The 25,162-nt window shown below is 36.8% G+C and overlaps 2 protein-coding genes across 4 annotated transcripts; one reads left to right on the top strand and one right to left on the bottom strand.

Moving 5' to 3' along the window:
• Pi3K68D (phosphatidylinositol-4-phosphate 3-kinase catalytic subunit Pi3K68D) lies at positions 1 to 24,800 on the bottom strand. 3 transcript variants are annotated; one of them, XM_066294290.1, is made up of 27 exons: positions 24,325 to 24,800; positions 23,552 to 23,792; positions 23,013 to 23,379; positions 15,589 to 15,637; positions 15,269 to 15,510; positions 14,748 to 15,221; positions 14,593 to 14,692; positions 14,246 to 14,457; positions 14,070 to 14,193; positions 13,805 to 14,015; positions 13,581 to 13,754; positions 12,159 to 12,283; positions 11,883 to 12,048; positions 11,269 to 11,439; positions 10,910 to 11,135; positions 10,721 to 10,762; positions 10,096 to 10,257; positions 9,878 to 10,037; positions 9,357 to 9,572; positions 8,503 to 8,658; positions 8,296 to 8,446; positions 8,091 to 8,238; positions 7,787 to 8,034; positions 7,343 to 7,543; positions 2,149 to 2,342; positions 1,530 to 1,765; positions 1 to 1,424 (listed from the first exon to the last, which is right to left on the bottom strand). In XM_066294290.1, exons 1-27 carry the CDS (start codon positions 24,476 to 24,478, stop codon positions 1,248 to 1,250), a joined length of 5,127 nt encoding a protein of 1,708 aa, XP_066150387.1. In that variant the 5' UTR covers positions 24,479 to 24,800; the 3' UTR covers positions 1 to 1,247. The 3 variants fall into 3 exon arrangements, with proteins under 3 accessions (XP_066150387.1, XP_066150385.1, XP_066150386.1); XM_066294288.1 differs by having other exon boundaries at positions 15,589 to 15,886; XM_066294289.1 differs by lacking the exon at positions 10,721 to 10,762 and having other exon boundaries at positions 2 to 1,424; positions 15,589 to 15,886.
• LOC136345765 (uncharacterized) lies at positions 5,413 to 7,021 on the top strand. The gene is made up of 2 exons (XM_066294352.1): positions 5,413 to 5,908; positions 5,967 to 7,021. Exons 1-2 carry the CDS (start codon positions 5,773 to 5,775, stop codon positions 6,854 to 6,856), a joined length of 1,026 nt encoding a protein of 341 aa, XP_066150449.1. The 5' UTR covers positions 5,413 to 5,772; the 3' UTR covers positions 6,857 to 7,021.
• Positions 24,801 to 25,162: the final 362 nt, after the last annotated feature.

A 25,162-nucleotide genomic window follows, 5' to 3' on the forward strand; every position in this document is an offset into this window, starting at 1 on the left:
TACAGGTTGATCACTAAAAAAACTCTCCAGTATGCGTTGAAATATCTGACGTATATTTTCTACAAATTCATGTGTTATCAATTCGATCTTTAATGCTAAATATTAATGGTAAATAAAATTCGTTTAAGATTCCTCGCCCACGGCGAGGTTTTTTTAAATACTCACCCACTGTTAGAAAAATAAGCGAGGCACTTTGTTTGCTTTAGGTTTTTGCTCTTTCCAGATTTTTTGTGACTTTTAACATTTAACAATTTAGCCAGTTTTTAATCCATCTCTGCATTTTTCATTCGCCAAATTTAGGAACACACATGGCTGGCCCCTTAACACGTACACAACAAATTTTAATTACCCTTCTGGTTCTAAAAATATGACCTCAAACAAAATTAGGCAAAATCAGTAAAAAAAAAACCTCTATACCTTGCCAAAGAAGGATTATTGACTCACTAATGATAGATGATATCAGAACGCCCAAGTGACCTACATATGCTGTAAAATATGTGCTTACCAATCAATCAGCCTATATAAGATATAGCGATCGATAAGACCATCCAAATTGGGAGAATTACTCGGAGAGTAATTATGTATTTCTGTTTTTTCGAAATATATAATTTTATTTAGTTCACTTATACAATATTATGGTAATTATGCGGCGATCTATTAAATTACAAAATAAAGAAATTGATCAGTGTAACGATCCCTACAAAGGAAATTAACATAAATAACAAACATGTAATATTTACAAAGAGGAATAGAAATGATTACGCGTTATACATCAATTTTGATAAAAACGGTATGAATTTCAGATCGAATATATTGATACAAGAATCATTTACTACCAATAAAGTTCGTAGTTAGTAACACAGGAAACAATATAACATTGCATTTTTTTTTTGTAAATAACTGATATAAAAAATAATTAAGATTAGCTAAGATTACAATACTTTGGCATACGTGATAGTCCGTCAAATGCAATAATGATATTGGTACAATAATCAATGCAACATAACTTTTTGTATGTAGATATGCAACAATGTAATTTCAGTGAGAGCTTCCAAGATTAGTAAATAAGAATATTAATTGGAATGTGTGACTTTGCATGAACGGTCACTTAATCAAGTGAGAAGATATGAAACTGCAAAAGTGTTACTTTCTATCACAACAATCTCTAAACCATTCAGTCTACGTCCTCATTTTCAACACTAAAATGAATCTCAATAACGAGTTTAGTTCCAGATATCAAAATATTACTATCTACTCAAATTGACCAAGGGGTACCATTCGGTAATTTCAGTCAACAGGTCTAAAGTGGACAAATCCAGTTCAACACCACCCATAAACTCGTTTTCTTGCAGCGGATCGTAGTTCCAAATTGTCGCTTTTAGCGTTCTGGATTTCACTATGTCCAGGACCATTCTATATTCCAGCTACGATGGAAACAAAACATGAACAGTAACGTAAAGGTCGTGTGTTTTTGAGAAATGTGTTATTCAAAGTGTACCAATTCGTGGTGGGAATATTATTATAGCTACCATTTCCATGAAGCTCGGATGACAATTCTTCTTCACAACTTTCGTTTTTCGTTTGGTGCTCTTGGAGGCGTCCGGTTGCAGGTACACCTTGACGTAGGTAGAGGGTTCCTGTCCGTTGGACTTCGGCAACCCCCGCGCGTGTTGCACCATAACCCTGAACACCCCTTTAGAGTAGAGGAGAGACAGTTTGAGTTGACCTTTCAGTCTGCCCGCATCTTCGGCATTGGCGGTCCGATCTGGAGTTTTATTACCAATGTTTGATACATTTGAAATCAGAGGAAGTCTCTAAGACACACATATAGGAATTGCAAGTAGGAATAACCCTGGGATTTGCTAACTTTGGAAATGTGAATTGTAAGTAAAAGCGAAGAAAACAACCGCATGATATAATAATAAAAACTAGTTGGACCCAAGAAGGTGTAGATCCCAAAAAGGGCCCTGCGGGCTGAACACCTTCGTGTGCTTTTTGTGTAAAACATTCTATTGAAAAAAAAACTGGAATTCCGCAACGATTGAGAAAAGAAACTTCAGAGTGTTTACACTCTTGGCTTCTTCATCAACACTAACAACATCAACGTTTTCTTCGGACAAACTGAGCGTTTTCAACTAAACTTCTCACCTGTAACATCTGACGAAATTTCATCTTCCTGCTGATCCCGCAGCAGCGGATGGAAAAACGTGTACACTAAATCGGAATGGGCGATTTCCTGGGCGCACAGGAACAGGGATGTTACGAACATGCTAATTTCGAGGTAGCGCTTCTGGGCCACCTGTTTGATGTTCTGGCGGCCCATATGAAGACCTGTCGATAAGCTGGAAGAGAAGCGATTTTATTCTTCATAATTTTACATGACGCGAATTCATTTAAACTACCAACAATCATAAAAAATATATGATAAAATGAATATATAAAAAAAATTATAGTTGAGTAGACGGGTTTCTCCTTTCGCTTCAATTGCGTTAATTGGAACTGAATTAAACCGGGTATTTCAAACGGTTTTAAAGGTTAAACTGTTAACAGGTTTCAATGGTATATTTTGAACCTCTAAAAAGGATTTACCGTTTTCTAAAGGCGCGTACACGCATGCAACAAAACTTCGGATGTATAGGAACATCGGCCCATACGATTTTCTCGAAATGAACGATACGGAATGTCGAGAATACATGAGCCACGGAAGATCGTCGTCTATCATCTCAGTAAAACATACAGTAACACTCCAGCAAAATCCAAATAAGGCATTTGTTGTTGTGTTATTCATGCCTAAATATGATGGTAATTGAAGCAGCGCGTTCAAAAATTTTTTTACAAATATTTCTGCGTTCTCCAGGCCTGAAAAAATTGAAAGGACGTAGAGAATGTATGAAAAAGCTATAAAAATTTCCGTTCATGCTAAAAATTATCAGGAGATCGGAAATGTGCGCAGGTATACTGGGATGCAATTTTTTCGCTATTTTTAAAGCATAACAAAAACTGGAAGAATTTAGAAAACGTATTAAAAATTCGTTAAAATTATGATTTATACTAAAAATTAACAGGTCATTCAAAATAGTCAAAAATATCAAGGATTTTTTCCTTTTTTCAAAGGCTGAGAAAAACTCGAACGATATAAAAAATTTATCAAAAATTCATAAAAACCATCACTTATACTACAAATCATCAGCTGATTGGAAATGAGTGGAAATATACAGGATGCATGATTTATTCGTTTTTCGCAACGCTGAAAAAAACTGGAAGTACTGTAGCAAATTTATTAAAAACTTATAAAAATCACCATTAATACTAAAAATGAACAGCTGCTTAGAAGCATGCAAAAAATATACGGGGTGTAGGATTTTTCCGTTATTTTTTTTTATATCACAGTTTTCCACGAGCATTTTACTGTGCTTTCTAAACTTCTATTTTCCAGACGCGTAAAGACAAGCAACAAATCATACTTTTCCAATACGGTCTCGCACAATTTATGCATTACAAAACCTGATGATGTATCGTACAGACAAAAGTAATAAATTTGCCATTCGCATTATGTCAGGTGTAGGCTTGACCAAATCAATGGTGCCTCCTTCCATCCATACCATTGATTAGGAATGAAAAATAAGTGTCGTCTTCGCGAAGTTATGTTAGTTAAGGGGATGCAAACTAAATATTAATTTATTACAAAAACGATTAAAAAAAAAAGTGTATCATTTTAATTTCGAGATTCGTTTTAAAAGCAAATTCAACTAATTTTTTTTCGTTCTTTGTAAAAATTGTCTTTTTTTTGTTTTTAATTGTGAATATTATACAACAGATGTAGCATATTTTTAAAAAATTGTACCTTAGTTTATTGTTAAATAAATGAAAATGTATTAATAAATAGTGATTTCAATACAGATGTATCATTTTCACTTTGAGCCAATGTATACAGAGAATATATGAGGAGCCATAGACCAAAATTTTCCACTCCAAATGACATAAGAAATATTGATTGAAGCGAATCTTAATCTTCTTTGTACGTTCTAGACGTTTTTCAAATGTGTGCTTATTAAAATAGTATTTTTTTCTATTCAAAAAAACGCCAAAAATCCCTTATCGTTTTGAAAAATATTAACTTCAATGACGTGATTACATGAAAACGTATTGTTTTGTCTTCAAATCAAAGTGTGTTAAACACTTATGCGTCGAGTGTACGGACATTTTTGAGTATTTTAGTATATGAGGTAGGAAGATTGGAAACTTTTCGACATGAAAAGTTTTACGGAATATATGAAAAAGATGGACGGGATCAGAGAGGCTAAAATAATCTATATAAAAAAAGACAATGATAAGAAACACAGTAACAAGACAAAATAAACTCAGAATTGATGTTAAAATGGAGAATTCTCGCAGCGCTAATATTGGAAAAAGTTATGGAAAAATTATGAAGAGAGTTTAAAATTAAAAATGTGCCAGAGCCAGCAGTAATTCGTAAAAATAATTATATTCTGAAGGAAGTGAAGAAAAAAATGTAGATATGTTACTCAAAAAACGTTTTGGAAAGGAGTGGCGAAGCAATGCAGACCTAGAATATTCCAAAAAAGCTACAGATGATTCACTCCCTATGAATAATGTCGAAGATGAACAGCAATTGTGCGATTTCCTGACAGAAGAAGATGAAGCAAAGAAATTTTAATTTAGAAGTTACTCCTAACTCATCGTTTCGAAGTGTTTTAAATCCATTTGTGCCATATTAAACGGTATTATTTTTCAATGAATTAATCAAAGTATCTTAAATCTAAAAAAAAAGTGTTTTATGTTATGCCAATCATAACAATGTATGTTGATTATTCTTTTATATGCTTCTTTGATTGCCAATAAACATGTTTTTACATAAAACTGCTTTGTTTTACCTAGTTTTCGCAAAATAATGCATTTTTGCTCCTTTTTCAAAAATTAAATCAATGGAGTTAATACGTTTTGATCTGTTGCTCTTCACATCGTCTCTATTTCACGGAAACGAATTCAGACATGTAAACAAGTGATGCAACAACCGCGCCTACCGCTTCTTAGAAATGATACCGAAATACCCATGATTGAGTATTTCATAGTATTATTGGGCCCCCCTCTGTGAGAGGTCACAATAACGATAAGGTGTTACGATACGATACCACCCAGTGTCGTCCCTATTGGTTGCGTGACAGTGTTACGGTACGATGTTACCCAGTATCGCACCTGGTATAGGGTGTCCGGGAAGAGGGAATAATTTTAAGATGCAATAAGACATAAATTTCAATTCAAATGGAATGATTGTGAGATGGTGTGCCGTCACGATTTTCTCTCGCATATCTGTACTCGCCTTTAGGGCTATCACCTCGGACACAGCGGTTTCCTATTCGATTGTAAAATGAATGTCCGAGCCACTCAGTACATTCGAAAACTAATTGTTATCTCCTTTACATAAAAGGTAACTGCTATACAATTCCCAACACACTGATAAGTAGAAATAAAGTACGCAGATAACATCACTATGTAGCTCGAAATCATCAGCACTTAATCTCACACAACAGCAACGCGTTTCGCCTCCGGCTTTAGATAAGGTATTTTTACAACTTTAAACAAAATAGATCTAATCAATCCATCCATCCGACAAAAACAAAATACCCGATAATGAGATAAGTAACCAACTTTGGGGCAATTGAGTTTTATCTCCAAAAGATTATAGCTTCGTCAAACCATGATCTAATCCTGCATCGAGGTTCAATTTCAACAAAAATAATAATCGCGAAAATGGGCTTGTTCGGTGGTTTTAAAGCTAAATTTTCCAAGGAGTCCGTGGCCAAAAGCAACACGAAAAATTCTAAAAACAAGGAAGTGGTTTGTTTGGGCTACAAGGTGTACTCGGAGTTTGCGGATCCTCCACACTGTAAGTAGCTCTTTTAGCATTGGCAACTGTTCAATAACGCAAGAAACTGATTTTCTAGACTTGCATCAGCCTTCGTCGGAACACACACCCCTTCCCAACATTAAAATTCCACCGCAAAAGTCTGAATCTAATAGTGCTGGAAGTAGCTCAGCTGTAGCGCACACCTCTCTACTCGCAAAGCGGAATAAACAAGTTTCCGTAGCAATAAATAGCATTCCAAATGGATTAACAAGCAACGTTTCAAGCGCACCAAGCCCTCCCAACTGGGACGGCAGTATTTCAACGCGGCAAAACGGCATAATTACAAATCCGAAGGCCAAACAGAAAAACGGTATTTCCCCAAAACCAGCACTAAGAACAAACAACCTCGGCGAGGATAATGCCGCTGAAACTTGTATAATTACTAACCCAAAGGCTAAAAAATCTCCAAAGAAGAAAACCGCAAAGGACGATCTTGTTCCAATGAGAGAAACCCCTATAGGACAAGAAGATAAGACGCGTATTAGCAGCAGTATTACGGAAGTAAAAAAGTCGGAAGGGTGCTCTAAATCAAATAGTTACGTGGCTGAAGATCCAACTTATGTACAGGGTGCAACCAGCAGCGTTAATCTTGCATCCAATGATCGACTTGCAGCTGGAGAAAGTGTGGCTGTCAAGACTCCACCGAAGTCAATTTTAAAAGCCAAATCTGTGATGGAATTTGACGAAGTTTCCAAACAGAGTTCGAGCAATACATTATCGGTATCAAAGTCTTGTGAAACTATAACATATTCGGCGACTAGCGCTGTAGATAAGAATCCGGTGAATGGGGGCTACAGTAAAAATACGCGGGGCATAGGTAACACTAGTAGTTTTGCTGCGAATCTCTTTTTTGCAGCGGATGATGACGATGACGATGATGATGACGGGGTAAATACAGGTAAAAATAGAAGTAGTGCAGACTGTTGATTGAACATTTTTTAAAAGACGTATTTGATTTTAAGACTTATTACCTTTCATAGTTTTACAAAAGACACATGGTGTGTTGCAATTTGTATCTGAGTGACGTTTTTAAATCGCCGCGTTTACAATTAGTTATACTTGTGGTAAAATAAACAAATAAGATAAGAAAAGTTTCATTCCTAATCTCATTCATATGCCTAATTCTGCTGCTGCCACGGCTCGTTATTTGTACAGGGGCAAAACAAATGATTTCCACGTAGCCGCCCGATTTTAAATAAATTCGAACAGCATATGAGCCCGTGGCCTTTTAGATTTCGCCCAAATGACGCCGCTGAACTTACCTTATTTGGGACACCCTGTGTTAATATTTTAAAGCTTTTATCGCTCCAGAAGCTCCTAAGACATCGGTGCTTTAATTATAGTTTGGTCAAATGATTGGAACCTTTATCATGTTCCAAAAAAAAAAACAAATTTATTACTAGTAAAACTCACCTATGCAATTTGGCCAACGGATAATTTAGGCACAACTTCTGGTGCAACTCACAAAACTCCTTGTAAGTCCTTTGGATCTCCATGGGCTGTTTCTGGTTTTCTCTGTACACTCGAAGAACGTAAACGTAATATTTGTCCGGATCGTATCGCTTTCTGTAACCGACCACTTCGACGTGTGTTAATCGACCATCCGTAGACACACTAAAAAATAGAATTTTTTCGTCTCTTATGAATTTGAGACTTATACAGGATATTCCATCCAAGCACAATTCTCATGTTTCTCTATGAACAAAAAACGCGACAAGTCTTCTGAGGTCGTCCAGATGCAAAGAGCAAATACTTACAAGATGTCTTGTTTGAAACAAAGCACCTTCCTCACTATTTAAAAGCAATTAAAACTATTGCTGAAACTTGGATGGAACACCACATAATTTTCCAACAAACCTATAAGTTTTTGGCACGAATGACAATGTGTTCTCAGACTGATTGTCCGTGGTGAACTTAAGTTGAGCCAGATTTTGAGCAAGATTGTGCAGGAAGAAGTTGAACTGGGTGAACTTAGTTTTAAGAGATTCTTCGATGAGTCTCGTGAAATTCGCCGCGGCCTCCGGATTAGATATATCGGGAAGTAACGCCCTGTGCATGTAGCCTATCGACTCCGGAGTTATACTGCATATCCCCGAAGAGGTCATCTGCATTGAAAGAAAGTTGCAGCTTCGGGGGACGAGGGCGCTAAGGCCGATCATACCAAAAACAAAAACATGTTTCGATTATTCCTGATGATGTTAAAGGCCTGGCAGCATAAATCCACGAACTGATGGAACTTTTCGGTCGGTCTATCTCCACCGTTGATGACATAAGCCATGTCCGAAGTTAGGACGAAAGGAGCTCGATCCCTTGGAAAATTCAAGATCTAACTCTAGAATTCCTCTTGATCAGCATTGTACAAATACCTCTTAAAATTTCCGAACATCTGGGCATCACCCAGAAACTTTCCAAAATCGATGTGAAACATATGACCTGAGGTTTTTAACATAATATTGTCGTTATGCCTATCGCAGATTCCCATTATGTAAGTAGCTACGCAGTATCCAGCACACGAAGCTAAAAGAGAATTCGTCAACTCGCATTCTAAGTTCAAATTTTCAACGTCAGATTACCAGTGAAATTTTGAACGGCTCTGGTATATTCGAGTTCCGATGGGTTGTGCTTGGCCAACCATTCTGCTATGGGTTTGTCCTTGAACGACCCAGTCAGCCCGTGTTCAGTTTGTATTTTGCGTAATGTCTCAGACTTGGTGACCATTTCGATCATACCTAATAGATGAGCAATACAAAAAATGGGTTTGAGGTCGAACTCAGGATGAAACTGCAAGCGCTCTAGTGGTCGTGTTTTCGAATTCTAAAGGCACGTTTCGCACAAGAAATAATGTAAAATCCGCCTAGATTGATGGTTCGGTAACCAACACCAACAAACGTTATTCAGAGTTCATACATAGAGCACCAAAGTCCCGCATAAAATTTCGTTAAAAATTGAATGAAATATTTTTAATGCAAATGCCGGAACACGTCAAATACTGTTTTTAGTTGTGCATTCTTTGGCGTAACAGAAATATATACAGGGTTGCCCTTGCAGTATTAATAGTTTTATCATTTTTGGTTCTTGTATATTTCTCTCGAAATCAGTTCTATTTAGACATGGGTATGTTATAAGAATATTTTCAGAATTTATCAAAGAACTCAAAGACGCCATAGTAGACCTGGGGTTCCACAAGAAAAAAAAAACAAAAAGCACATTTATCTACTCCATGGGAAACCCCGCATACATGTCTGTCAAATCACAAAATGCACAACTAAAAACAATACTTGACCTGTTCCAGCATTTTAATAAAAATTATTTTCTATAATTTTTAACGCATTTATGCGGGATTTTTGCCCCCCTCCGTATGAGCTCAGGCATTGATCCATCTCATACTGGTAAATGATGGGAGAACATCCAAAGAAAATTCCCCTACCTTTCTTGTGGGACGTGGGAATGCAAGTAAAGGTGACCATCTTTAGATCCAATCCTTCATGGAGCCACAGCTTATCCATCAGTTTTATGATCTGCAGTGTGAGCATGTCCTGCTGCAAATCATCTCCGACCTTATAAATTGCAAGATAATCGGAATCGTCGTCCATTTTGAAGCTTATTTTTAACGGCAGGGTGTTGGAAGCAAAGTACGAGCAAGCTAAAGAAGGCTGTAGAGTAAGACTTGTTTATACAGGGTGTTTCGGAATTTAGGTATTTATTTTAAGAGTCAGGTCTCATGACGTTGACTGTTGAAGTATATTCACTTCTCCGGAATTATTTTAAGAAAATAACAAAGAAACCCTAGCAAACGAGACCCGAAAAATGCACAAACCAATTAACCGGGTCATGCAAGGTAGTTGAAATACTCATTTGTTAAACAAGTATGGTAAGTGATACTTTAGGTATAGTTAAAATAGATACCTCAACTTTCATAACACCCTGTATACGGGCCCTATAAAGTACCTTTGACATCAATGCCTTTGACTCTAAGAGTAGGAGAGAGGGGCAAGCTAGTGGGGTCCTCATTTAGTTGAACGTTGACCGTTTCTAAATCGCGATGCAAATGAAGCAACTTTTGTGAATCTTTAGCTTTCTTAACGTTCTCTGCTGTATCGCTTAATTGCTGAAATTAAAACCGCTTTTAGCACGAAATCAATATCACGGTGGTCACGAAAAATTACTTTAACCAAGAGTTGCTGTGACATGAAACATTTTTGCAGGGACTCGCCACATATGGCCAGCAATGCCCTTAGCAGCAGTTTCATTCTTCGATGATGTCTGACTTCACTTATGCTGGTGTCAGGCGAGTCGTTTTTGCTGTCTTTGATCTCCAAAGTTTCGTTCTGAAATGCCAAATTTAGGAGCTTATTGTAAATTAAAAAAAAAATAAAAAATGCTACGCAGACTCGTTGATGCTAAACAAGGTAACATTGAAGTTAAACATAGAAATGGGTTCTATAAATTAATAAAAGCTAAAACACAGTGCCTCCCTCTGCTTCATAAAATACTCTCGGACGGGAATTAACCCGAGTGGTGCGTTAATTTGCAGCTTAATCGATTCCTCTAAACGTCTACATCATCAAGATGCAACCGAAATATTAAATATGCACTAGATAGAGAGATAATGCACTAATTTTGTCTACTTCTAACTACCCAAGGGTGATCCGAACACTAGAATAACAAAGCTCTCCAAAATGCTGTAGAAGTAGCAAAAATACGGTCCCATGGCTTAATCACAAATAGAAACTAACTACGGAAACGTCCAAAGATTAGATACTCCCAGAATAGGATCCCAAATAAACTGACCTTATATCCGTTGAAAATCTCGAGATCCCAAGCGCGTTGTCCCTAAAGTAGGTATATTAGGTATATTCACTTCCCTCAGGACAAAAACGGTTTGATTTTCACGTTAACCATAATTAAGTAACCCAAAAACGCTGACACAACCACAAATCATAGTATTTAATAATTTAAAAATGAAAACTTCCTGCGTACCTGAGGTATAGATCCTGGCAAGTTGTGACTTAACAACCAGAACAAATAATGCGCGAACCGAGGAGATCGCAACGCCCTGTGCAATATAAATTCGGCCAATGCAGAATTTTCGTAAGTCTCATGTCTTAAAGCCACTATAAGCTGAGGCAGATAATCCACTAGTTCGTCACTAGAAAATCGCACCATCCATTTAACTGCCATTTTACGCACCTCCACATCTGGATATCTAAATAATGCAAGACAAAATTGCTACAGCGAGTTTGTGCATATCCCGTTTCCTATTTAATTGCCAATCGAACCATTGTGAAAACATAAATGCCGCATTGCAATTAAATAGTAAAGAGAAAATGGGTACCTACACTGGCAATAAAAGCTCCAGGGCTTGCCTAGACTCCAGTCTTTTCCAGGAATATAACATTCCGTGCAGATCGGGTAAGTTTGTGTAGGCCCAGCTATGAGCAGCTAAAAGCACTTTTGGCAGTGCTTTAGGCATGTGGTTGAGGTAATGTCGCTTTTCCCACAAAATTTCCCTTAATAAAAAAATATCGATCTAATTGCAAGTAGAAGCAGTTCACTTGGCTGCCAGTTTTTGTGGAATCCGTGCTCGAAATCCAATCAAAGTTATAATATTCACGTAAGAAAATCTTAATCATGAAAGAAAATAGAACATCTGAATAGTACCGTGCGGTTTTAAATTAAAAAAAAAAAACTTTTTAACAAATTACTATTTAAAAAAAAATGAAAAAACAGCATTAAATAGGACGGTAGGGGTGCTACATTTTAGAACCACGCCGTATATTGCACACCCAGAGCCAATAATGGCACCTTTAATTCTTCGATAATAGGGCAGTGATTTTATGGACCTGCCACACCTACGAGTGGCGTAAAACGTCGCTTCTCACCCGCGAGTGGAAAATAACTTATTGCACTAGTTGAACAATGCACTAACGCAGTTCTTGAAACTATTTCTTACCGTACATCAGACGGCAGCATAAAGAGAAAATCCTGTTCGCAGGCATCAGTTAAAAGTTCCCGAGTTTCCTTATCTAAACTGGAAAAATCTCCTTGTGCTACGTTTTTCGACGAGTTCGGCTCGATCTTAGGGAAGACAATTTTCGTCGTAGAAACAACCTCGATTCCTACAAAAGGTATAAATCAAACAATCGATCATTCGATTAAGAAAAAAATAACTCTTTAAAACTGCACACCAAACCAAACCAATCAAATTTTACTGTATTCAAACACCAACCTATCATGGCATGCCCATTTATAGGATGGATGCCCATTGCTGGAGCTGGTCCGTGCATATGGTCGTTGATATGTTCAGGTTCTCTGGGCCACACCGACAACAATGAACTTCCTTGTATCATAGTGCTGGAAAAAGTTGATGTAGGTTTTAAAGTGCAACGTAAAAAATCATTCATCTTTCAGTAGGTATAACACCAAGTTAAAACCGAATGTAAATTCTATTGTACTTATAACAGTTTTTGAGATTTGTATCCCATTCATAAGTAAAAAAGTGATAATACGTGATAAACATGTAAAATATGAGCAAGAATGTGAAACTTGGCCACCCTGTATATCGAAAATGATTTGTTTTTGATCGTGGGTTTAGTAGCATATTAGTACTCTTTTGCAGAATACTGTCGCCCCTGGAATACATCCATGAAGATATGTTGTGCCCTGTAAATTCACTCGAAAGAGCTTTTCCGCTCTACAAGACTGTGACAATCCTTGTTTTAAATAATTAAATTTTTCATTATCTATCAAGCTTAGAAATAGAATATCTCAAAGGCAAAAATCAGCATTTTCGACTTTTTTTCACTTTCCATCAAGGTCAACAAGCGTTGTCATAAACGTATCTGCCGCACAAAAATTGTTTGCAAAATTCAAAAATAATAACTTTGACCTCAACGACACGACTCGAACGACCTCAACGATAAAAGGAGCTTCTCAAGCCTCTTCCGAAGGAGAACTCTCGCCAAATATGTGGTGAATTTTCCGAAAAACGAACTGCAATCATCAGACCATTCTCAATTATTTTTACACAATGAGATTTGGCGGATAATTAGGAGGAAGCTGTTCCAACAACTTACCCAAAAAAAGAGTAAAGCCTCCGACTTGCTTCTGAACATCTCGCCAAACCGACTCTTCCTGTACCGAATCGTCATGAGAAATCAGAAATGGTATCACTATCAAGCAAAGAATGGAGAGAAAGGAGATGGGCCCAGGCAGAGAGCCGAGGAAGACCATGATCTACATTTGGTGAGATGGGAAGGTCTCGTGCACTGAGAGAAAAACGATCGAAAATTGCTCAGCTGCACCGCGTGAATGAGGCACGTTGCACAGGTCGTTAAAGCCGCTCTCCAGGAGCTTGATTGGAGAATTTTTCAAAACGGCCGCCATACTCTCCAGACCTTGTGCCAACAGATTACCTCCTTTCTCGTTTCTTGTCGAACCAAATGAGGAGTATTATTTTTGACAACAAGGAGAACCTTAAAAATTGACTTAACAACTTGTTTGACTTCAGACCTGACGAATTTAGGCACGACAGCATCAATGAATTGGTAGAGAGTTGGGAACAGGTCGTGAACAGTACCAGAGAATGCATTATGGGTTAATTTGTTGTTATAATTTTTTTTGTATGTATTTTTATTCGCCAGTAACTCACCCCTCATAATCGAAGAACTGAATGGCTGCCCAACCAATCTCCTCCTCTTTGTACATGGGATTACTTGAATTTTTAGCTTCTTCCGACTCGGTGTCTACGGTCCGTCCAAAGATTTGCAACACTAGTCTCGATTCCCTTGCTAAATTACTAATTGGAATGTCTTCAAAATCTAACCTGCATAGCACGAAAAATTATATTTGTTGATGAATACTGAGCGACATTACCAGTCATCAAAAATTATTCTAGAAGGCCACATTTTATCTCTATCAGTCTTCGCATTGGGATGAGTAAACAGGGGTTTGCTAACTTTTCTAGTTCCATGATAAATCTGTCCAGCGATATAATAAGTTACGTGTTCCCACTTGGGATTCGGTCTGTATATGGCACATATTCGAACTACTACTGAATCTAGAACTTCTCCAACATTCCGAGACGCTAAACGTGAGATATTTCATACAAAATACTAGTAGTTTTCCAGTATTTACTCACGTTCCAATTGAGGCGAAACCACTTCGAAATTGACGGAGAAGGTTTGGCAGTACATTTCAATTAAGTTTTGTATAGCTAATCTCACTTTGTTACAGGTATTTGAAATACTCTCGGCAAAACTTCCCTGAAACAGACGCCTTTGTTTTTCAGCAAGTTTGGCCGAAGTTCTAACTTACATTGAGAGACGTGAATTTCATACACGAATCAATGAGAGTTTCAATGCTCTGCATAATGTCCAGCGTGCACAAGTCTCCCATCAAACTGACTATGCATTTAACAGACTGTATCACCATAGAGGGTTGCAAAGGGGCAGTGGCCGAATAGCTGTTTGTTCGTTCGATTTCAGAGGCTTGATCCTGTAGCTTGCCCATTTCACTTTCCACAGTGTCTAAAACGAGGAAATGTTCGTTTTTTAGAAGGTCAAAAGAGCCCACATCGAAGGAGACACATGAATGGCATCATTCGAATTTTCTACTTGTGAAGCTCTGTTCTACCCCTCTACAAACTACGTTTCCCCACCCACCTAGAAGAATCTTAAGACTGTCATAAGTAATATGCGATACAGTCTCACTGGGCACAACTTTCTCGAAAGTCAACTCCCTATCCCTATAGTCGTCCTGAATCTAAAATAAATATTCCCCTTCACCTCCCCGCCTGCTTCATGAATAAGCAACTCACTGTCCTCGCAAAGGACTTATCCTTCATCGAATCGGGTATCAAAATCAGCACTACATCTTCATCAAGTTTGATGCAATTGTGTACGTACTCATAATCTGAGAGCAACGTAGTCGGAACGAGATACTCATTGAAGCCCCACACTTTCAGTGTGTAATTCTGATATGGGGGGGCTACAGCATCATACACAAGCTGCAGGGTAACATGCTCCACACTACTTGTTACGTCACAGGTGAAGGTAATAGGCTTATTGAAATCTGCCCCCTCGAACTTCGGATGGACCCGCAATTTAATGCTCAGGCCGTCATTGTACTTGTAGTTGACTAAAGGACTTATCACCAAACCCATGTTGCTGTCCGGGTCGTTATATTTGTAGCTATTCCTCACTCTATACACCATATTGTAGAAAGATTTTAAGTCCGGGTCTCTGGCTAGGGCTTTTTCGTCGTTTTGAACCACATCGTTCAGTAGATTGTGCTAGAAATATACTTTTAGGGTCGAATCGTCGAGTTAGGAGCCTTCACCTTCACTTTCTTCGATAAGTTCCTGTCGATAGTGGAGACCCTCATTCTATTAGGCAGAGGGGGGCTAGGAGAATGTGTGTGTTCCGCTATTAATTTACTCAAACTAACGTTCAAAGAAGCATATAGGGGCTCTGAAATCGTGGTATTCCCCGAAATGCTATTGTTTCCGGATCCTGAGTAAATAAAATCGTAATCATAATACTCATCATAGACACTACCGGAGACCGAAAGTGCGTCATCCCCTAATGGCAAAAAAGAAAGAACTTGTTTATTGATGAATCTGGGTTAAAATTAGTCGCGATCAAAAGGCAATAACTCACCGTGTTGTTCCGGGCTCATGGTCCTGCCGTAATAGCTCCCATAATAACTCTGCGAATCAGATAAAATTGGATCAAATTCTTGCAAAATGCTCACTCTAACGCTATTTCTATCATCTACCGGAGCCAAATCGATAAGGTTACTAGCGCTACCATCACTGATTTTAGTTTTTGTGCGTATGTCTGTGCGTTTTGATGACGACACTGTGCTTAATTTTGAAAATGTCGTGGATGATTTCGGCGGTAACGAGCGGGGGGGCGGCTCTCGTTTTTGGTTTTTAGGCGGCAAAGCAGGCGGAGGCTAAAAAGAGAAAACGCAAACCCTTGGTCACACATTGCTCTCGAGTAAGTTTCAGTTTAAAGGAAAATTTAAGTGGCTAATTTGATGACACAAAAACATGTCAAAGTGCTGGTTATGCTCGCTGAAATGACAATGATTCTTGGAACACCTTGTATATTACTCAATGTTAATTAATAGTCTGCATTTCACGATATCTAATCCCAATTTTCTGCACTTTAACTATGATCCAAATCTCAAGAATACCGTGAAATGAAAACCTAAGAAAGCTTGTAAATTTTGACTTCCTGTAGGTCAAGTTAATTCAGTTTACCTTATATTCAGATAACCTGGACTAACCTAAACTAGCGATTAGTATAAAACTTTGAAAACATCTAAATCGAAATTTGCTTTGATGCGTGCTGAATATCCGGGTAATGTTCGCTATAAAATTTAGAGAAATTCTTCGCTTTTGACCCGTAAATACAGTGCGGCTCAATGTTCCTATTTACAGATTTTTTTCAAAAACTACCCGATCGATTTTAAATTGCATTACACCACGAAATGTAATTTTAAAGCGCCTGTATAGACGGCATTTTTTCTTATTAAAATGTGGTTTTGAATTTTAAGGAAAGAGTAATTTTCCGGACTGTATATTCTTAAATATATGTAGAAATTGAGGGTTCTCCATAATGGATTATTCTCGAAGTAGAAATTAAGAGAATATTAATTTGAAAAAATAGAGAATATCCGTTGTTTTTGAGAACTAAATCAGTTCTGAAATTCACAAAATATCAGGAATATTTTCTGTAGCAAAACATACATTCTTCAACCCAATATTAGAGAAACTTTCGCAGAAACATTAACCGAATATTAGACGCTAAAACACTGTTTTCAAGAGAATACTTTGCAAATGAGGCTCGGAAATAGTGTCCCCTTTTAGCACTTTAAGCCAGCATAAACCATGTCTGAATATCAAAATTGTCCAAAATGAAACTTACTTGGAAACTATTAACATAAAGCTATAAGCACATAAAACAGTTTTAGAGAAAAACAAGTTGACAGGAACTGCCCGGCACTTCTTTCAGCAACGGTTTCAGTCTAGACAGCAATAGCTCTTTTCAGCAAAATGAATTTAATCTAAATCAAATTTGTTTAAACACGAGTACCGATCAGTACCTTTCTAAAGAAGATGACTATTGTCATTACAAAATAGAACAAAGGAAATTTGAGGAAATACCAGAAATATCTCTTTAAGAAAATGATCATTTATAGCGATTATTAGATAGAGCATATCGCTTCTAGTATGAACTGCACTTCATAACGTAACGGAGTCAACTTTGCCAGTTACTTTCAGCAAGTGCCTTCTTCACCGATATATCTGTTGAAATGCCGAAAGTGGCCTTGAGATAAAGGAAAATGATGAGAAAAATGCGTTTCAGTAAATCACCCTCCAATTACCAAGATTAGAGCACACACAATACCGCACTTATTTTACTCAAATAGCATAATGTGCATAATTAAACTGCAATAACCACACAACTTTCTCCGTCACATTACCGAATACACTGCACCGCAAAATAAACGCATATTTAACATTTTTACGCATTTTTATTTTTGTGATCTTAGAGTAAAGATTTTACTTTAACGAAGTGTAACCATGATTTTCAATGGAACCAACTTAATGGAATTAACAAGGAGTATGGGTAAATGAATGTACGCTATACCGACAAATTATATAATTTTAATCTCTTAATTTGTATAGACAAATGAATATTTAATGGTATGTATCACCTCCTCTTGCTCCGATCACTGCTCCGCACCTCGTTGACATACTTAAAATTAAGTTTTTAATGTCATCTTAATTAATTTGATCGCATATTTGCGTGATCCTCAATGACAGTTCATTTACGTCCCTCGGGCGAACCTGCTAACGTCTTATTGTCTATCCACGTTGCCCCGTAAATTTTCGATGGGGTTCAGATCAGGGCTTCTTGCTGGCCAAAGCAAAGTTTGAAATTCCTCATCTTGGAGATAATTTTGTACAACTCGTACAATGTGCGGACATACATTACGGAGTATCAATAAAAAATCCTCACTGGTAAATGGGGCATGTGCCACTACATGGGGTTCGAAAATATATATTATACAGGGTGTCCCATTTAAAACTGTGATTGAAGATTACTCAAAAACAGTACGTTGTATGAAAAAAAGTTTCAAATAACAGTTGTGCGGTAAAGAGGGGGACATGTCATGAAGATAGTGACTTTTAGCCAAAACATCATTTTAAGATCATTTCAAGGGCGACTTTTTTTTCCAATTAGCAACCCCGTATTTTTTTACTGATCCTTGTAGACCTTCCAAAAAAGAATATATTTTATTTGAACAATTTTTTTATTAGACATTTTGCTGCAGAGTTATTTTTGGTGTTTGTCCAATTTTTGAGATAGTCAAAATTATTGTTTTGTTTTTCTAAAAAAATGTTGCAAGATGCAGGTCAATCTCCATAACTCAAGGTTTCGACAACGTTGCACTGGGCGTATCGCTCTCCAGGACGGCAATGCCCTCTCCTACGACAATTAGCACTACAAAGGCAAAATTGAGGTTCATCCGCAAACAGTACGTTACCCCATTAACAATCTCTCCACTGTTGATGCCTTCGCGAAAATTCTAGACGTTATTTTCTATATTTTAATATTAATAGGGGATTACTTGCAGCTCTATAGGAGGCAATTTTTCTTTTTGCAACCTTGTTCTTACTGCAGTTTGATACGAAAATCATATCGATGAAAAAACTGCTTATATTTACAATAAATCGTCGTCATAAACCTTGCAACCATAAAAATCACACTGGATTATTCGTCGTCGACCTTTGTGGTCGTTGTACAGGTCTTCCCTGATTACTACCAGTGTCCAAAAATCGTGCAAGTACTCTGAGGACAGTAGATTGTACCACTCACAATCATAGGGCGATATGAACTTCTGGTAAACCAACTTTCGCAGCTGCAGCAGGTGCACATTCCTCCAGAGAAAGATATTTCCTCTCACGAATCTTTTGAGCCATTTTCTTTGGAACAAAAATTTCAATTCACAAAAATCACTAAAAACACAATCTAGATTAAATGGACAATCTTCAATATTTCGTAAACAATTGTTTCATATATTGAATGAACATTTAAAAAATTGAGAAAAAGCATCAAGAGTCCTAAAGAAATCATTTCAAACCACTAGCGCGCAATATACAGGGTGAGTCGCAACGGAATGCAGCAAGTGCGAGTAGGGGACCTCAAAACATGACAATTTATTGGTTTGTTTCTACGATTACAAGCTAAGGAAATATTGATCTCCGAAGGTGGCTTTTAAATTTCTAAAAAATGCCTATTCCAGTAATGCGCCAACACAACACATCCAATTTTGGAACATGTTTTAATTTTATCAACATTTTTAATTGATAGAAATGCGAAATCGATAGACGCCCAATAAGGGTTGGATTAGGGATAAGGTAAGGTCTAAAAGAGCCGGGATTTTTTTAATATGGAAAGTAACTAACAAACGGGCAATGCCATTTACTAGCAAATTTTATTTTACAATTTTTGTTTCTCCTCGAAAAAAATGTCGAAAACCTTATCACTTGATAAAGTCGCAATTTTGTGGAATAGAACCAAACCAAATTTAAAGGGATTTAATAGGATTACATATCAATTTGTTCCCATTCAGGATATCTATCATTTGCATGATTTTGGCAAACTACAAACAATAATTCCTTTAAATTTGGTTTGGTTCTATTTCACAAAACTGCGATTTTATCAAAAATAATAAGGGTGTGTTATGTCGCTTTCGTTACGACTCGCCCTGTAAATATGTTCGAAGGTAAATTTTTCAATTTAAAAAATTACACGTTCATTCTGAGGTGCAGTGTAGTTTGCCATTTTTCTATTATGATTAGTTAAATTAAATTTTAAAAAATATTAAAATATCTTTATATAATGAGAAGTTTACCCACGATCGCATTCAAATCGAATCTATCAGAAATCATTGTGACACGCATTTTCCTCGGTCCAATATGATAATTCGAGAGGTTTATTCCATAAATTATATTCCTTATATACCCCAAAGTCTTCTGAAGGTTTAAACGGACTATTAGTATACAAATGAAGTGGGTGTTCAGTTAATCACAACACAAAATCATTAATCGCCGATTTTGTTGTTTCGAGTGAAACAAATTAAGATTGAATTAAACTAAGTAATCGGAACTGAGTTTAATCAGGGGTGTAGTTTGGGATATTAAACTGATAATTAGCCTAATCCTAAGAGATTTATGTTTGGTCTAATCCTAGCCAGTAAAATTTGTCGTTAATAGTGGCTCATAGCTTCAACGAATTTAGCGCAAACTGCGATTTCTGGCATAAACAATATTTATCATAAAACATACATAAAAAAAACTGGGTGCATTTTGAGAAATTTTTAACAGAGCTTTCGAGAAGAGAAATAATTCTTCATGCACCAGAGCTCGGACTATTCAGACGAAGATGTTTTCGTATAGTTCATTTCAAACCACGGATAAATTTCAAGTTTTCTATCTCACTTTGGATCATATTTTTATTTTTATCTGCCAAAATGTCAAGATAACGTACCTTTTTCCCTAATAGGTGCTAAGTAACTAAATATTTTAGACACGTATCAATATGTTTGCGAATAAGATAAATTTATTGCCCAATAATCGTTAACAAATATGTATCACAATCAAACGTTGTACATCAACAATTACTAATGACTATGGCACTACAGGACTGCAAAGTCACATGGTAGCCGAGGACAATCTAGGGATTGTCTACCTTGGAACCTCTCGATGGAAAACAAACGGGCACCTATGCCGAATCGGCCAAGTTTTAGCGAACAAATGATCATGCGAATTTCTAGAATAATCTCTCATACGCTGCAGGAAACTCGATCCCTATGACGAAAACCCCAGGATGCAGCACTCGGTTCAATCCAAAAGAGTAGGGCGAAACCTGCAATTTGGTAATTGGTGAAAAGCGTCTAAATCGTGCAAGGACAATTGAAGCGAAGAAAATTTCCTAATGCTGGTTAAAGAATAAGTGCTCTTCGATAGTCTTTGCCAAATCAGCAATATGATGTAAATTTTCTTATAATATTACGGTGATCGTATACAGCACCCTTAAGTGATGGATGACTGGCTGGAACATCTGTTGAACTCGCTGACGTCACTTACGAACCGGGAATCCCCAAAGGTGGATGAAGAATGGCAAGAGGTTAAACCTTTGCAGTAGAGCCCAGACGAGCTCAAGCTTTTGTTACATTCGACGAAAAAGAGACCTCCGGGAGTAAATAATACCTCTTACTCAGGGATTAAAAAATTACCAGAGGGTTATAGATATCAACGCTAGAACAAATAAAAGGATATGATTTATCTTTAGCCATCTCCTTAAGAACTCCCAACAAGAATTCGAAGGAAGCCAATTCAGACCGTCTTTTAGCTTTATAGTCCTCTGTTAGCAAACAATAATAAATATTTCGGCCATAGCAAAATGTTCAGATATTCTTGAGGAAATGAAAAAGGACGTAGAGAATCGGTGGAAAAATCAATATAACTGAAATGGAAGTTAAGATAATATATTACCGCCGATAAATAAGCTAAGAAATAGGGCCTTAATAGGAGCGCCACAAAGAATAGAAAACATCATAAGCAAGCCCTTTGGATAAGTGTACTGCCTTATTGATAGTCTATATCATGAAGAACAACCTGAGCAATAACAACAAACCGTTATAAATCAGAATTTTTATTTGAACTTGAGAGAAAAATTATGCACAAGGTGTTCCAAAAAGGATGTGCCAAACTTCAGGGGGTTAGAGAAGGTATTGCGATACACAATGTTTTGTTCAAAAACGTAATATTAACTGATTGACACCTACAAGACTTCGATATTTAATTAATTTTTATAGAAGATAATGCAAAAAAAAGATAATAAAGATTCAAAATGACGAGTTACAACCTGGTTACATAAATTTGTTCTTTAAATCATTGAATCGCGCATCCATTGTAAAATGTGCGGAACTTGCTGCACAAAAAGGGAGGCTGACATTACTTTTTCCAATACTTCCTCAGGGGTTAAAGCAGGAGATTTATACATCAACGACTTGATGTAAGTCCAGAGGAAAAAATCTGACGGCCTTAAATCGGGACTTTGCGCTGACCACCTGATAGGTCCGACTCTTCTGATTCATCACCAATAGAAATTTTCGTTTAAATGATCCTGCAGAGTACGGACAAAATTTGTAGGTGCACCGTCATGTGGAAACCTCATTCTATCCCGTTAGACCCATAAAGATGGGCACAGTATCCGAGAGTGCTCAAGGAGTCAGAAAAAAAGTGTTTATTTTCGTTAATTTTATTCTATTCACTTAAATAAAACATTAAAGTTTTTTGAAAAGAAATGACTTTAAAATCAAAATAGCTCATTTTTAAATAGGGGTTTCTAGGCAATATTTATTCACAGCAATGTCCCCTATAACCCTGTAAATTCGGCGCAACCTTTTTGGAACAACCCATGTAGAGAGCCATTGGATTACATTAATTCACAAACAGTGAATATATAAAAATCATTTACACACAAATTGGATTAAACTATAGCAAAGGTGCGCAATTAATTACATTATCAACGAAAATTGGTCGCATTAAACTTTTCAGTCCCTACACATCTTGGCTGTTTAATTTTGCATGCAATGTTTTGGGTCGTGTGGCCACTTCTGAACATCTGCAGTATGAAATTAATGAATCCAAATAAAATAATCTATCCGAACGCATTTTATTGAGTTACCCAATTTTAAATAGCGCGTCGCATATACCACAGTACTTTCCACTCAATAAAATACACCTAAATGTTACTAGATTAGAGTTGTTGGCCATTCTTTGAAATTCAACAATAACCAGCAAATATAATCAGTAGATTAGATTAAATAATTTTTACCTCTAAAAACTTGAGCTTTTTTAAGAACTGAAAAAATTACCTATCATCATGGGATTAACTCCCATTTAAATAAAGTAAAACATCAACCATATTAATAATCAATTTACTTAATAACTAAAAAACCAAACTAAAACTCATGCATACCTATTTCATTGACTTACCTCTAACCCTGGGTTAGCCATAACAGGCGGTGGTGCAGCCACACTATTATCTGGATAGTTTCCGATTACATTTGTATTAAACCCGATCGCGGAAACATTTACGACCGGTGAATTAATTCCTGGGTACCCTAAAGACGGGTTTACCATGGGAAAAGGATAATAACCAGGAGGATAATAAGAGGAATTAGGCGGATGATAACCATATGGAGGGGGAGATGAATAAACACTGGGGCCTGGATACCCCGTTGGTATTGGAGGATACCTAGGAGGACCCACGTGGTGGGGATGGTGATGCCAAGGATTCATTTGAGAGGGTTGTGAAACCGCTGATGGTGTGGAAACGCGAACTAGTTGATTTGTGTTATAACTGAAATGAAAATACCCATATTTAGATAAAAATCTTATCTGCCATTAAGTGTTATTGAGATAAACTTATTGCCAATGATAAAACATGTTTTGAAATGAGATTTGTATTAACTCACTAAATAATCGCTAAAGAAGGTGATTCAAATACTAGAAGAAGATTGAAGAATACTAACCTTTGCTGATTGCAAAAATCTATAATATTACTTGTACTGGCTGGGGGGCTAGAAAATGAAATTAAGTCTTCTGCCTCTTTCTCTGCAGTATTACTATTTTTTCTTTGCGAGGGAGGAGGAGGTGCAATTAATGGATTGCTGGTATTACCAAGTGATGTTCCAGGTCTTGGTCTAGATTTACTCCATTGCCTTTCATATTTCACATGAGAATCAGTTTCAGTCATTGATGCTGCCCGAGTCACTAAAGAGAGAAAACTACTCATGTAACAAATGTGACCAAAAAAAACACTTTATGTCCAGTTTGACACCAATGTCCAGTCACATCAATGACATCACAGTATTTTTGAGAGACAATGTCTGCATTTTTGGATATAGCCTTATTATTAGCTTGCCTCTAAAACTTGCTTTAAACCAGCTTGAAAATATAAAAATTTTCACTTTTAGCTGGCAGTATGTTGGGCTAGGAGGATAGTGAGGCAATATGATTGGTGCTCAGTTTGACTCATGACCATTAAACAAATATTAGCAATATGAAGATTGGAAGGAAGACCATCACAATTGACAGAGATGCTTGGATAGTTATTTAAGTAAAACAGCGAATTGTATCAACTGTATCGTAGCAGAATATCCAAGAACCAGTCCTGGGAATTGTTCAACAAGTTCTTACCAAATTAAATTGACACACCAACGTGCGTCAACATTTAAATGAACATAAGAGGGACATTAAAATTATTTTGAGGATTATTTCCTGTATCATATCTTGAACTGTTTACCTGATGGAGTCTTCTTTGCTTCTCCATTGCTGCCAGTACTTTTATTTAATTCCTGCAGTCTCTTAGTCCTAAATTGCTCTAAAGCTAAGGATTCTAAGCTGAGGGCCTGGGCCCTCTCCAAATCCTCTTGGAATTTCTTGTCGTAATCAGTCATTTCGCAAACTCTTCCACCAATTTTGAAACTTATTTGTTCAGAAATACCTTATGCACCCAGTGCGTTATTAAACTGGCTGAAATTAATTAAAACAATATCCTGTTTGGGCCAAATATTTACATTGGCACTACTAATGTTAGAAGGGTGAGTGAAGCCCCGTTTTTATTAATTTACGATTAACACTTTGCACTATCATAAACGATACGTGGCCGCGGTTCATCTTACCTCCATTAATTTTGTTAAACAATATTTAATAATTACAATAATTTAATGTAAAATGCATAAAAACAGCACACACTGCATAAAAAATAAAATAAAAATCAAATTTTTTTGACACTGACAACAGACTGCTAAGGAAACGTTGCGATAGATATGGAACGTGAAATGACAGAGAACAAGAGCAACGCAGATGGAAGATATTTTATATTAATTCTCAAGAATGCATATAATATCACAAATGTTTTACATAAATAATAATGATTATAATTTGCCACGGTATTTTTAATTGAAATACATAATACAACACAAAATAACTATATTTTGTGTTTTACTCCGCTTATTGTTGCTTTACTCAGCACGTGGACATTTTTCTTCACCACTGACCCACTTAGACCATTACTTTCATGATAGTGAGAACGGAGAATTGCACTAGTTCCTTTTGTAATATTCTCATCGTTTATAGGC

This window comes from Euwallacea fornicatus, chromosome 21, assembly GCF_040115645.1.
Source record: "Euwallacea fornicatus isolate EFF26 chromosome 21, ASM4011564v1, whole genome shotgun sequence".
NCBI classification, from domain to species: domain Eukaryota; kingdom Metazoa; phylum Arthropoda; class Insecta; order Coleoptera; family Curculionidae; genus Euwallacea; species Euwallacea fornicatus.